Raw genomic sequence first — 14,904 nt, forward strand, 5'->3', positions numbered from 1 at the left:
TTAGAGTAGGTTCCTGTCCAAAAGAGGTTACCTTGCCATGGTGGACAGGCACAAATGATTTTGTACAAAATGTATTTGCCAAAATTCTCACATTGATAACATATAGCATTACATATAGCATTAGCACTAGTATATTTTCTACAGTGAGTATGCCACCATTTCATATATTTTTTGTGTATGCAGAGTGCTGTTGCTTTGTGCTTGTTTTTGTTTCCAGATATGTCTGTGATGAGTTATTTTTTTCACAGAGTACCCATTTTTAATGGCTGTTAGACAGGTGTACTTCTATCTAAATGGCTGTTAAAAACAGACCCATTGATTTCAATGAGGTCGTTTGATTGTCAAAATGGCCAAAAATAGGACATCTGAAAGCACCCATACGCTGTCAACGTTCTGAAAACAGGCATGTGATGGCAGTTAAAAAAAAATAACACACACACACACATAACACAGCCGTTTTTCATTGTAGTGTGAATGCACCTTTACTCCTAGCTTTTGAGAGGAAACAGACAAGGCCGTTTGCAGGTGGGCGAATCACATAAGATTGTCCACAAGTGTAATGAGAAAGTGAAGAACCTAAAGCAATCTCTGCATGGGGTATATAATACACTCCACAACATCATTGTGCAAGGAGAAAGGCTGAAGAAGAAAAATCTGCTTAGAATGAGGTTGTGCTAGTACATGAGAGCTAGTGAAGAAAGCAACATCCTGACCACACAAACTTCACATACAGCTGGAATAATGGTCTAAAGAATAACACAATTCAGGCAGACATGGACAAGGTGAACTACAACAGAAGATATATGTGTCACACTTATCCTTCAAGTAACACTTGGTGTTCTACAATTGAAGCAAAGTCTTGGTATACCTTTTGAGATTAAGAAGCTGGAAAGATTTTTCATGATAGTAGTTTGGAATATTTCATCTATAAAGGCAGTCTGTTCTTGGATCTCTCCATTGGTGACAGATTCCACAGTTCCTGTGTTCTTGATATAGTTGTCCAGTAAGGCGATGAGTCTCTTGAAGGTCGGACGGGTGAATAGTTTGGCTTCATTGACGTAGTCGAAAAGCCTAAGGGTGGGAATTAAGATGGTGAAGCAATGTTCAATCACATTTATACTCATTCTTTCGAATGACTTTTACAGATACTGTATGTCCATCCTTACCTTTTGTCTTTGCTCAACATATCCTGAGATGAGTGAAAATACATGAATGATGTAAAGGTTGAAGGAATGAACATTGTCATATGAATTGCAGCCTGTAGGTTTTGCAAGCATGTTGCAATAATGTATTGAATGTGTATAATGAGAAAATTGAGCCCTTAACGAAATTCATGGACAGTTATAGAGGTTTTCCAACATTTTAATACTGATGACCTATCCTTTGGATAACAGAGTCCAATAGGTCGGCACTGCAGGTAAGTGGTTTGTGGTGCTCGCGTCCTAGGATTGGCATCCCACAGAACAAGAACAGAAAGGACCGGCACTCACGTTTATTGCCACATAATCCTGTGATGCGTTTTGACACTCGCAGGTGTCTTTATCAAACAGCAATACACACTGTAACGGCACCCCGGGCATAAAAGGGGGTAAAAGCCGTTTAAGAGATCTTCCCCTTCCAGAGCTACAGGCACAGCTACTTACAGAACACCAAACTTCCGAACAGCATACAAGGGAATGCTCCAAACTCCCGAACGGAATACAGCATAGCACTCCAAACTCCCAAACGGAACCTCACGAATAGCTGCTTGCAGACGAATAGGAAACGCACCCAAGCGGCTTACAATCCTAACAATCAGTCTCTAACAGCATACAGTGAATCCCCCCAAGAACGAGACCAAGCTCTGTGTTGAGGGTAAAGCAGTGGACAGCCAGAGCTGTGTGTTTATTGTTCTTATGTACACATTCTTACACATTAGTACCACCCACAGGGTTTTGTAAAACAACCAGTAACCACTTACAATACACTCCCACACAAAATCCTCCCCTCTGCCTGTGATACAATTACCTTACACAATGGGTTAATGTAATTATCACAGGCAGGAGAATACACAGTTTTACACAATGTCTTCTGTCCTGGAGACAATTTGGAAGTAATCCAATTTATCTCCAAGGGCAGAGGCAAAACTCCATTAGCCACATGGTAGCAAAAGACAATAAAAGACATAAGAATATTTAACTGTGCAGCTATTGCACAAAACATAGACATTTAACATATCCCCAGATGGCTTGGATGCCACAAACACAGTCAAATCGCCATGGGGTTTAAGTTTAGCATGGGCTGATGAGAGGGCCCATAATCCTGGGGCAAGAGGCTGGCAACCAGGCTTCTCCAGCACCCAGTGGCGAGGTTGATTTCGCCAGACACACATTACAAAAACCACCATTAAATAGCCCAGCCCTTCATTAAGGTGTGCGCATCACATGATCGTGATGTCATAAGACACACCTCCTAAAAACAGGTGTAGACACACAATTTAAACAAATATTTATTTAAATAAACAAATAAATAAATAAATCTCAGCTTGGATATGACCTTCTCCTGCTTGTATTCACAAGATGCCACATAACATTGCATCACTTCACCTATAGAGAAGCATGTATAAACATAACCATCATGGAAACCCATCCATATTTTCATGCAAATATTAGTAGCAGCTCAATTCGATCATTTTAAATCGCAAGAATCAAGTGCAAAACTGAAAAAAGCTAAAGAAAACTGTATTGAAAAAAAAAGAAGCAAAAAACTATTTACAAAAAAAAGAAATCCTTTCATAAAAAACTGTTTAGTTCATAGTCATGGTTTAGACCCATAGGTTCCAGAATTTGAAGCCTATGGATCTAATAGACCTCCCTCTTTCTCAATAATGAGTTCCTATATCTTCCTCTCCTAAGCTGTTTAACCCTTTCAATGATCTGAAATCGCAACTGCGATATATTGTGTCTCGTTCGATGAAAGTGGTGCGGTATTGGTAGTAGCAAATTCTCCTTTCTGGACTTGTGCTTACTGAATCGATCTTTTATTCTTGTATACGTTTCCCCTACATACAAAAGACCACATGGACATTTTAGGATATATACAACGTAATTACTGGCACATGTGAAAAAACCTTTGATAGGGATATGTTCTCCCGATCTTGGATGAGTGATGATAGGGCTTTTAATGACACTCAAACAGTGTACACACCCCAGGCAGGGAAAAGTTCCCTGTCTTGGAGACGCAAGCGTTTTTTGTTTCAACTCTCTTATATCACTACCAATATCGGCCCTTACGATTTTATCACAAATATTTTTCGTTCTTTTGTAACATATCATAGGCCATTGTTGGACTTCCTCGATCAAAGGGTAGGATTCACTGATACTATGCCAGTGTTTATTCACTATAGTTCGAATTTTCTGTATCCATGGGTGATATTTGACCACTGAAGGGATAAAAGGTTTTTTTTACTTTTCCAATTTTGGTCTGTGAAATTCTATTTTTCTGTTTCTTAAGTAAATGTGAAGGGTATCCTCTGTCTGCAAATTTAGCTGACATCTCATTTAATCTGATTTCACATTGTTCAGGATCCCCTACAATACGTCTCAACCGTTGGTATTGAGAATATGGTAATGCCCTTTTTGTGTTGGTGGGGATAAAACAATATGCTATTGCGATCTGTGTCTTTTGTATATAGATCAGTCACAATCCTATTCTCTGCACTTTTAATTACCCACGTATCAAGGAAGGAGATTTGGCTATTATCGAATTGTAAAGTAAATTGAAGTTCGGGCCACACCAAATTAATAGACTCAGAAAACCGCTCAAGGGTCGGAATGTCGCACCGCCATATGCAAAACACATCGTCGATAAATCGACGCCAAAAAATGCAGTACTGTGTATACAGTGGATTTTAATAAAAAAAAAAAATCGCATTCAAATCACGCCATATAGCAATTTGCATATGGCGGTGCGACAAACGTGAAATTTGCAGACAACTTCAGTGAGTGCCGGTCCTTTCTGTTCTTGTCCTATCCTTTGGATAAGTCATCAGTATTAAAATGTCAGAAAACCCTTATAAGTAGTGATGAGCGAGCATGTTCGGCCGAGTACCGGTTCGGCTCGAGCATCACTGTACTCGGCCGAATACCACGTGTGCTCGTCGCATTGCTCGAGTCTCCGCCCCGCACGTTTGGCGCCTCCTGAAGCATCCAATCAGTGTTCAGGTAAGTAATTGCCTCCAGTGTAATGCCATAGCCATGTTAGCTATAAGCCTTACACTGGTTGGCTGGCCGGAACACGTGGTACTAGTTTATATAGGAGACGACGTCCCGCGCTCGGATCATTCAGCGTCAGGGAGAGCCGACAGTAGGCCAGGACATATAGCAGTTTGCTGAAATTACAACGATTAAACTCCCAAAAAGCTCTTGAAAGACAAAACAGTCCTCTTCAGGACTAAAGTGTGTGTTTGACAGCAGTGCAGCATTTTTTTTTTTTTAACAAGGATTAAATTCAGCATTATTCGGGACTGGCGTCTGCAGGAAGGGGCAGATAGTGCAGGGCTGGAAAATCACTGTGTTCAGTATCAAAAAGCTTTCAAAAGAAATAAATATTACATATCAGTGAGATCTACAGTACACCGTCAGAAAGCAGTGTGTTTAGCAGAAATTCTAAAAAGGGGCTTATTCACTAGAGTGTGCCTGCTAGTGAGATATACACTGCTCCATCATAGAAATTTATTTTTCTAGGGAAAATAACCTAATTTGTGCCACATCTGTGTGCGCGCTCAATCCACAAACGTTATATATAGTATTCCAGCCTAGAATCATTTGTATTTGGGACAAATTTCACTCGTTTTGGTGACTTCTGTGCATGAATTCAAACTGCAATCATATATACAGTAGTTCAGCAGAGAATTCTTTCTATTTCGGACAAAAATCCCTAGTTTGGGTTTCATCTGTGTGTGAATTTAAGCCGCAACCGTTATATACAGTAATTCAGCATAGATTTATTTCTATTTGGGACAAATTTCACTAGTTTGGGTGACTTCTGTGCGTGAATTTAGTCCGCAACTATATATACAGTTAGTCAGAGAATTATTTCTATTTGTGACAAATTTCACTACTTTCGGTCACATCTGTGCGTGAATTTAGGCCACAACCATATGTACAGTTATTCACCAGAGAATTATTTCTATTTGTGACAAGTTTCACTGGTTTTGGTCACATCTATGCGTGAATTTAGGCTGCAACCTTTATATACAGAAATTCAGCATAGATTTATTTCTATTTGGGACAAATTTCATGAGTTTTGGTCAGATCTGTGCGTGAATTTAGGCCACAACCATATATACAGTTAGTCATCAGAGAATTATTTCTATTTGGGACAAAAATCCCTAGTTTGGGTTTCATCTGTGTGTGAATTTAGGCCACAACCGTTATATACAGTAATTCAGCATAGATTTATTTCTATTTGGGACAAATTTCACTAGTTTTGGTCACATCTGTGCGTGAATTTAGGCCGCAACTATATATACAGTTAGTTAACAGAGAAGAAATGTTGCTGGTGGCAAATTTTACAAAGATGTCCAACAATAAAACTTTTAATTTGAAGAAGGCGAGCACTAAGGGATGGGGAAGTGGGCATGTTGCTGACGGTTAAGGCAGAGGCTGTGGCCCTGGGCGCAATTAAACTGTGCCAGTGACACGGTAGGTAAGATAAGGGAAGGAAACGGAACACGACAAGGCAAACAAAACAACTGACTAGGCTCAAAATGCTAGGGAACAAAGGGGTCACCTCCTAGAAATCCCTAAAACACTTTCCCTAAGCTTCTATGCCAATGTGCATATCTCGATCGTAGATATGCATATGCCCACGTACCTAAGACTATAACACACTGATCCAAACCCTCAGCTGTAGGGAAGAGGGGAAGAGACACCCAGCTCCTTCAACAACCGAAGGAGCTAGCGTCACCCTAGAGGCCTAGTAAAAACAGACACAGAAGGAAAAAAGGAAAATAACTTATCTAGAGATGTGTTGGAGCAGACGATCCACCAAACTTCTAGAGCTCACACAAGGCAGAACTATAACCCGCAAAGGCTATAGGGAGAGGGAGGAATAAATAGCCTCACCAATTACCTAACGAGCAACACCTGGGAGGAGGTGGGATTCAGTTTAAACCCACAACAAAACAAACTGTCAGTTCGAGTCACGTGCAGCAACTCTGACAGGTCTCCTCAGAACAGCCACAGGGCAGGGCATGACAGCCAGCTGCCGGTGAAACTGGAAAAAAGAAAAAAAAACACTGTACCCAGTTTTATTTCACAGTTAACTTGGCATCGCAGGACAATACTGTCCAAATTGGACCAGTGCGACTAGGTGGTCGGTTGGATGACAGAAGATTATTCTTCCACCCCCTCTTCCACCAAGACCAGTCTCATTAGCAAAGAGTCTGGTCCACAGAATCCTCACCCTCATCCTCCTTCCTCCCACCATGTAGAGTCAGGAGTCGGACAAACCGTTGATATAAGTTATAAGGGAGGACATATCTGTACATGGCACAGTTTTAAGCAAGGATGCAATGGAATACCGGTTGAAACCGAATTACCACAAATATGTACAACAGGTGTAAACGGATGGCCTCATCACTTGGGCAGCAGTTATGAACATGGCAGATCCTTTTTCAGAGAACCTTTATGGAGGCACACTGGCTTCCTGCAGTGCTGTACAGTGTCAGACTGTCCTATAAGATTACCAGAGGAACCTCTGGTGGGCCCAGGCTCTAAAGAACTCATCATTAGGGTTTATTTTCTTCAAATTGAAAACTATTAGACTTTATTGATGATATACGGCTTGTATTTCATGCATTTTATGCACCCATAGACTGTGTATGAGTGAGAGTTACCTAGTTTTGCAGCTAGGTGGAGCTGGCACATCCTCTTCTTCTCTAAGAGGAAGCTACTAGTCAGACTGGAGTTAGCTCTGATGGAGGGAATTCCTAAGGGCTGTTTTACACCAACAGATTATCTGACTGATTTTCTGACCAATCATTGGTCAGATGGCCTATTACACACGCAGATCTTTTGTTATACTCACTAACTATTGGTCTGATCAGACAGATATTGGTCAGATATTCTGTTGGTGTAATATGACCCTAAGGGAGCAGTATAGGTCAGAGTCACAGGGAATCTCCCTGCCCTGTGCATCACAAAGCAGCAAACCTGCCAGCCCTTAAAGGGGTTGTCCGGGTTCAGAGCTGAACCCAGACATACCCTTATTTTCACCCCGGCAGCCCTCCTGAGCCTGGCATCGGAGCATCTCATGCTCCGATGCGCTCCTGTGCCCTGCGCTAGATCGCGCAGGGCACAGGCTCTTGTGTTTTCAATAACACACTGCCGGGCGGTAACTTCCGCCCAGCAGTGTGTTCGGTGACGTCACCGGCTCTGAGGGGCGGGCTTTAGCTCTGCCCTAGCCGTTTTACTGGCTAGGGCAGAGCCAAATCCCGCCCATCAGTGCCGGTGACGTCACCGGGCTGCCTGTCAGCCCCATAGAGAGCCCGGTATGTCACCGGAACTCAGAAAAATGCCTTTGCCCTGCGCGATTTAGCGCAGGGCAAAGGAGAGCATCGGAGCATGAACTGCTCCGATGCTCATGTCAGGGGGGCTGCCGGGGTGAAAATGGAGGGATGTCCAGGTTCAGCTCTGAACCTGGACAACCCCTTTAAGGGAATAGAGGTACTTAAAGCAGCAGAGAGTTCAGCAACCATAAAGAAGACTGTAAAGTATTTGCCAGAGACGTTAACTCCCTACTCTCAGGTTACAGAGATCCCTGCATGTGGTGGGGGCAAACCTCTGGTCTCTCAACATAGCCAAAGAAGGCATCCCTGTTAACAGACTGTATTCCATTGTGGATGCTCCAGAGCTATTACATAGTCAAAGTGAAGAAGGTAATTTACACCCTTTGGTCGGTTTGGAAGGCTTGTACAAATTGCAAGAAAGGGACTCATCCCTCCATCTCTCAAACACAGTCTTGGGAATTGCATATGCCAACTGTGGAAAGTACATTTGATGTACACCGCGCCTCTGTAATGTATCCATTGACTGCTGCAGTAAAGTTCAGTGAAGTTGTTGAAAGTAACTTGATGTCATCATTGCTTCCTGCACTTCTACTGAACTGAAAAGTGCTGGTATCACTACAACCGGCACTCTGCCTTGCACTGTGAAACCCTTAACACCAAGGGCACCCCCACTGTCATCAGACAGGAGGACCCCAGAACCGGAGTGTGCCCTGTAGGAGGGAACCAGTGCGCCCTTCCCATCACTCCCGACTCAGTGAGCTTCAGAACAGTAGGTACTACTACTACATCCATCCGGCCACTCACCCCACACTCCCCCTCAGCACAGTTGCTGCATAGTGATACAGCAGTATCCTATTTTGATGATTTAATTTTTAGTTTTACCTGTCAATATCAATATTTAAACAAAACCAATAAAATCCTGCAGTTTTTTCAATGGTCATTAGACCTAATAGTAGACCCCACTTCTTGGTCTGTACAGATCACTTTATTGCAGTTACCTGCTGACACAGTGAAGGGTACGGTCTGGGAGGACAGGTATTTGCGTCCCAATGTGTGCTGCTGGGCTGATTTTCAGCCAGGTAGGGTCAAACACCGGACTGGATTTTAAATGCTGGTCCGGGTTTTGACAACACCTAGCTGCCTTTAAAAGACAGCTGGGCTCAGCACCAAGTTGTCTCTGTTTTGGGATCTGAGGCATGGTGCCGTGATGAAGGGCTGAGAGCCGCACGCTGGGAAACAGGCCCCCTAAAGCCTGCTCTGGACCGCTGGGGGGAAAAGGTGATATTTTTGTTCTGTGTACTTTGCATTGTGTGAACTAACAGCCTTATGTGTGAATAACCACTGTAGTTCTGCTTTACAAACTTGTTTTCGGCTCTGTACTGCGGCCGCTTACCCTGCCTACCAGAGCAAATCCCCACACTGCTTATCAGTCATTCTAATCCTGCCTATGATGATATCACCTCTGTGTGTAGATAAGACAGGATCCACCATTCACAACAGCCGATTGTCACAGCTTATCTACGCTTTCCTTGTACAATGTCCTCTGGACAGGTCACAGGGCATGCCTAGAAAACTATCCCATAGAAGTCAATGAGGTCCCCTCCTGACCATTGTGTTTATTGCCCATTCGGCTGCCGTAAAGCAATTTTTTTAATGCTTTGTAAATGCTGTTAAGAACAGCTCAGGGAAAATGGCAGCCCCAATAATCATGTTCAGAAAATTGAATAAAGAAAATCTGCAATCATAAAATAAAAACAGATTAGGAAAAAAAGGATATGTGTGGCGTGATAACATTTTGGGTGACACATTTCCTTTATTTTAGTACTATAACTAAGCCAGTACCTCATCTGCAGACAGCTGTCATCAGTGCAGGGTATGGAGAACTAGCTTAAAGGGGTTGTCTCACTTCAGCAAATAGCATTTATCAGGTAGAGAAAGTAAATTCAAAGCACTTACTAATGTATTGTGATTGTCCATATTGCTTCCTTTGCTGTCTGGGAAAAAAGGATATGCAAACTACTTCCCTTTCCAAAAAGAAAAGAAAGCTAAGCCTTTTATACCATCAGATGTAATTGAGCTATCTTTTAAGTCAATGTTCCACTACAGCTGTATCTCATCTCGAGACAGCTGTTTTGAGGTGATTGCCCCATATCACTGCAGAGCAGAGAGAACTGGCATAACTGGGTGAGAGGCCTAGGTCAGGTTCTGGGGCGTACTGTTAGAGGCTTTCTGTTCTTTTTGGAAAGTGAACTAATTTGCATACCTCTTACTCAGAGAAGCATTGCAAGGCCTATAAGACTCCTTGTGCCTATTAGGCACTTTACCCAAAAATAAATAGTACCCCCTGTTTTTTCAGAATAAAAGGAAATAATTGCCCTAAACCAGCAACAGGTATTGGTCTGTTGTTTCTCAAGATCCAATTTGGCTATTACTTTGCATGAACAAACTCCATGTCCTGTATTTCTCAAGATCCAATATGGCTATTGCTTACACCATACCTCCCAACCGTCCCGGATCTGGCAGGACAGTCCTGGCCCCTGGGGGAGGTATGTCCAGCTCTCAGGCAGCTGTCTCTGCTTCCATAGAAAGCAGAGACAGTTGCCTGTAATGATGAAGCAGAGAGCCGTTTGCGTCGCCTCTCTGCTTGATCATTCCTCCCCCTTGCCTGCTCCCCACACTGCAGGTCTGGGCAGGGGGCGGCCGCCAGCTCTTTGCATCCTGCTGCTGTGGAACAAGGTGAGTATGTGGAGTTTATTATTATTTTTTAGTTCCTGCAAGTGGACACAATGTTGGGCATATTACTGTGAGGGGGCACAATCCTGGCCATATTACTGTGAGGGGGCACTATCCTGAGCATATTACTGTGAGTGGACCCAATCCTGGGCATATTATGGTGAGGGGACACTATCCTGAGCATATTACAGTGAGGGGGCACAATCCTGGGCATATTACTGTTAGCGGACACTATCCTGGGCATATTACTGTGAGGGGCACATATCTGGGCATATTACTGTGAGGGGACACATCTGGGCATCGCTACTGTGATGGGGCATATATTTGAGCATATTACTGTGAGGGGGCACAATCCTGGGCATATTACTGTGAGGAGGCACTATCCTGGGCATATTATGGTGAGATGACACTATTCTGAGCATATTACTGTGAGGGGGCACAATCCTGGGCATATTACTGTGATGGGACACAATCCTGGACATATTACTGTGAGGGGGCACATAACTGGGCATATTACTGTGAGGGGAACATATCTGGGCATATTACTGTGAGGGGACACATCTGGGCATCGCTACTGTGATGGGGCATATATCTGGACATATACTGTGAGGGGGCACATAACTGGGCATATTACTGTGAGGGGCACATATCTGGGCATATTACTGTGAGGGGCACATATCTGGGCATATTACTGTGATGGGGCATATATCTGAGCATATTACTGTGAGGGGGCACTATCCTGAGCATATTACTGTGAGGGGGCACTATCCTGGGCATATTACTGTGAGGGGACACAATCCTGGGCATATTATGGTGAGGGGACACTATCCTGAGCATATTACTGTGAGGGGGCACAATCCTGGGCATATTACTGTGATGTGACACAATCCTGGGCATATTACTGTGAGGGGGCACATAACTGGGGATATTACTGTGAGGGGCACATATCTGGGCATATTACTGTGAGGGGACACATCTGGGCATCGCTACTGTGAAGGGCCATATATCTGGACTTATTATTGTGAGGGGGCATATATTAGGGCACATAACTGGGTATATTACAGTGAGGGGGCACATATTTGGGCATAACTACTGTGAGGGGGCACATATCTGGGCATAACTATTGAAAGGCTGCATAATCCTGGGCATAACTACTGTGAGGGCACATATCTGGACATAACTACTGTGAGGGGGCACATAGGGGACTAGGTGGATTAGGTGTTTAGTCATGTTTTGGGGCGGAGTTAGAGGTGTCGCCTAGTGCTGAAATAATTTGCCATGTCCCTCTTCCTTCTTTTCAAAAGTTGGGAGGTACAGTATGCTTACACTTTGTGTCAATCAACTTATTCATGTTATCATTTTTATTAAATTTCATTACTGGGAATTTGTATTGGAAAACCCAGAATACCATTATTCATCCTAACTACAATATCATGCATAGCTGAAGGTTTTAGCTGTATCATCTATTTCACAGTTGATTTATTTGACTTGCTCTAGAATATGAGAACATACGATGCTTTCATATTGGCTAGCTTGAATGAGACAGGTGCGCTGTGCATGCCATGTCTTGATAGAAAACAGCATAAAACGTAGATAATGCCAAGAAATAATGCATATGTATAATACAGACACTAGAACGCCACTGTGTTGTCAGCTTACCTTTGGCTAGAAAAGTCGGTTCCTGTGCCAGTCTGGGAACTGGATACCTTGTGCTGCAGGTTCAGGATAATGTCGCCACTGCCAGCCTTGTTTACGTCACCCGCATACAGCTGTTCAGACAGATTCTGGATCTCATCATTACTTGCAGCAAACTGTGATCCTGTCACCCAAGGGATAAACGTGTTATTGACCCTCTGTTCCCAAAGTAAAGAGGACCTCTCCCCTCTCCTGACATGGCTGACTTAGGGTTCTTTCACACTTGCGGCGGAGGATTCCGGCAGGCAGTTCCGTCGCCGGAACTGCCTGCCGGATCCGTCAAAACGTATGCAAACTAATGGCATTTGTCCTGATCCGTATGACAAATGCATTGAAATTCCGGATCCGTCTCTCGAGTGTCATCCGGAAAAACGCATCTGGCATTTATTTATTTATCAAGTAGGTTGATGGTTACCCAAGTTTGGAATGAACGATCATCTGGTGGGCAATCATCTCACACACAGGCTTTCTCCTTTTTATTTCATGTAGGTTGTTCAAACTGACACCATGTGATGGATGAATGATCTTTCCAGCGGCATTCTTTCAAAGAAAGTTCACAATTTGATCTTTCTTTGAACAAAAGATCTACTGGATGAAAATTTTAAACACAGACGATTTCTTTTCAGACAGCAATGGCCTATCATCGATTAGCTAAAACAGTCATTAATTATACAATTTTACTCAACGAACAATCGTTTTGGTTGAATTCGTCAGTTTTGATCAACTTTAGACTAATGTGTATGGGTACCTTAAAGGGCATCTGTCTGCAGATTTGTACCTATGAAACTGTTACATGTGCACTTGGCACCTAAAGGCATCTGTGTTGGTCCTATGTTCATATCTGCCCACATTACTGAAAAAAATTATGTTTTACTATATGCAAATGAGCCTCTAGGAGCAATGGGGGTGTCAACGTTACACCTAGAGGCTCTGATCTCTCTGAGACTCCAGGTGTAATGGCAACGCCCCCATTGCTCCTAGAATCTCATTTGCATATATTAAAACATCTCTTTTCTCAGCAATGTAGGCACATGGGATCAACACAGATGCCTTCAGCAGCCAAGCGCACATGCAGCAGGTCAACCAGTTTCATAAGTACAAATCTGTTGACAGATGCCCTTTAAGAACATGAACAACTACATTTTACAGACCTGATTTAATCTGAGACTTGCAAAGCTCTGCAGTATTTACCGTGCATGGCTTACACCAGACAAAGCATCAAGCTTTACATTAGAGCTAACATCTAAGCAGAAATACTTGACTGTTAAAATGAAAATTGTAAATGTAGATATTATAAAATAGCTAAAAGTCAATCAAATATCTAGCTATTCTAGACAACCACAAAAAGAAGAAATAGTGATATAGCAGATTTCTCACTTGATTTCGTCAGCTTAGCGCCATAAATTACGTATGGTAACAGCCACAGCAGAATGAATGTGCTCTTCATGTTGTAGGCTCTGCAACTGAAATCCTTCAGACTTCTCTGTAACCATGTCTTTTATAGACCTCTTGTCTCAGTGACCTCATGGGGCCGACACATAAACGAAACTAACCCTGTGTGTCCCAAAAGCTTTGCATATTAATGCCAAAGTAGACAAAAATCTAGTATTCTAGTAAAACCCGTGAAAAACAGGGAAATCTGTTGTCCACTATTTCACAAGACTCACTAGACGGTAGCATAATGAGACATGAAGGAAGTGATTCTCTATAGTTTCTGTGTTACTTAATGTGAAAAAGATTTCCTATCAAAAACCTGGGTCTTTTAACTTTTGCCACAAAGGGTTTCAGAACAGTTTTTGCATTTTTGACACACACAAATAAAAAATAACTTACAAAACTATAGTCACCAGTTAATGCACTGGCAATGCACAGTTGAAGGATACCATTTGCTTACATAGGGCACCCGCTTCTCTTTAGTAAAAAAAAGATCCCCTAACATCTGATTGCAAAGGGGTGATAATAAAATAAGTAAGTAAGGGTACTTTCACACTTGGGCAGAGGATTCCAGCAGGCAGTTCCCTTGATCCGGCAATCCGGACGCAAACGGATGTGCAGTAGCCAGGTACGGGGGAATAATATTCTGCATTTGTCGTGACGCCAATTGCAGCGTCCGCAGGGTATTATCCCAGGGCCCTTCCAAGGTGTTATAATGCACGTTCCAGATTAGGAATGCGAGAGTGGGGTATTGGCCTATAATGTCTCTGTAGTGTTGTGGTAGTTGTGTCACGGTGTGTCCTACCTGGGTATGGCTGGACTCCTGGCTCACTTGCAATAAATTTGGGTGTAGTGATATTAGAAGTAATATAGGACCTTGGCAGAATAAATGATGTCCATACCTTTAGATGAAGTTCAAACCTTGCTTTACTTGAAATAACTTGCATCCAAACGGTATACAGCTTTGGTCTCTTGGTCCCAGCAGGTTTTGGCAATCATTGGCAGGAATGAGTACTTCTGCTTTAAATGTGGAGCTTGCAACTTCTGCTGTGTGGGGTCAGACTAGCTGAGGAGGAATAAGCTTCTCCTAGGACTCTGGACTTATCTAACAGATGGATCCTCAGTGGATGCTTTCTTCCTGGAACTCTGGAGTTTGTAGTTTCTGCTTTCTTCATCCAGCAGAGCTGAAGGTGCTCTAGCTGGGATATCTATGAACATGTCTCAGCCGAGACTATGTCCTTGCTGTCCTCCCTGGGGTTCTCCTGGACACTATCACACAGCCTTCCCCTAGCCGGGGGTGAGGCTACACTCACGCTAACTTCCTTCTCCACCCATACTGCAGGATGTGGGACCAGCCCACCTCTCCACAGAGGGGGAGCTAAACTGGAATAATCCATTCCATCTCAGATACACTAAACTGCAGCTTGTACCTGCCAATGAGTTGCTGCCACCTACATGTCTCTTTTTTCTCAGTCTGAAAATGGCTGTGA

General features: G+C 43.1%; 1 protein-coding gene across 2 annotated transcripts in view; it reads right to left on the bottom strand.

Moving 5' to 3' along the window:
- Positions 1-13,516, bottom strand: part of LOC122931907 (poly(U)-specific endoribonuclease-D-like) — a 36,055-nt gene extending 22,539 nt beyond the window's left edge. For both annotated transcript variants that reach the window (XM_044285979.1, XM_044285980.1), the window contains exons 1-3: positions 13,358-13,516; positions 11,945-12,104; positions 869-1,071 (exon numbers count right to left, since the gene is read on the bottom strand). In XM_044285979.1, coding sequence (XP_044141914.1) covers positions 869-1,071; positions 11,945-12,104; positions 13,358-13,427 — 433 coding nt within the window. In that variant the 5' untranslated portion in view covers positions 13,428-13,516. The remainder of the gene's footprint in view (positions 1-868; positions 1,072-11,944; positions 12,105-13,357) is intronic.
- Between the last annotated feature and the right edge of the window lie 1,388 nt (positions 13,517-14,904).

Source organism: Bufo gargarizans, chromosome 3, assembly GCF_014858855.1.
Source record: "Bufo gargarizans isolate SCDJY-AF-19 chromosome 3, ASM1485885v1, whole genome shotgun sequence".
In the NCBI taxonomy this organism is placed as follows: Eukaryota; Metazoa; Chordata; class Amphibia; order Anura; family Bufonidae; genus Bufo; species Bufo gargarizans.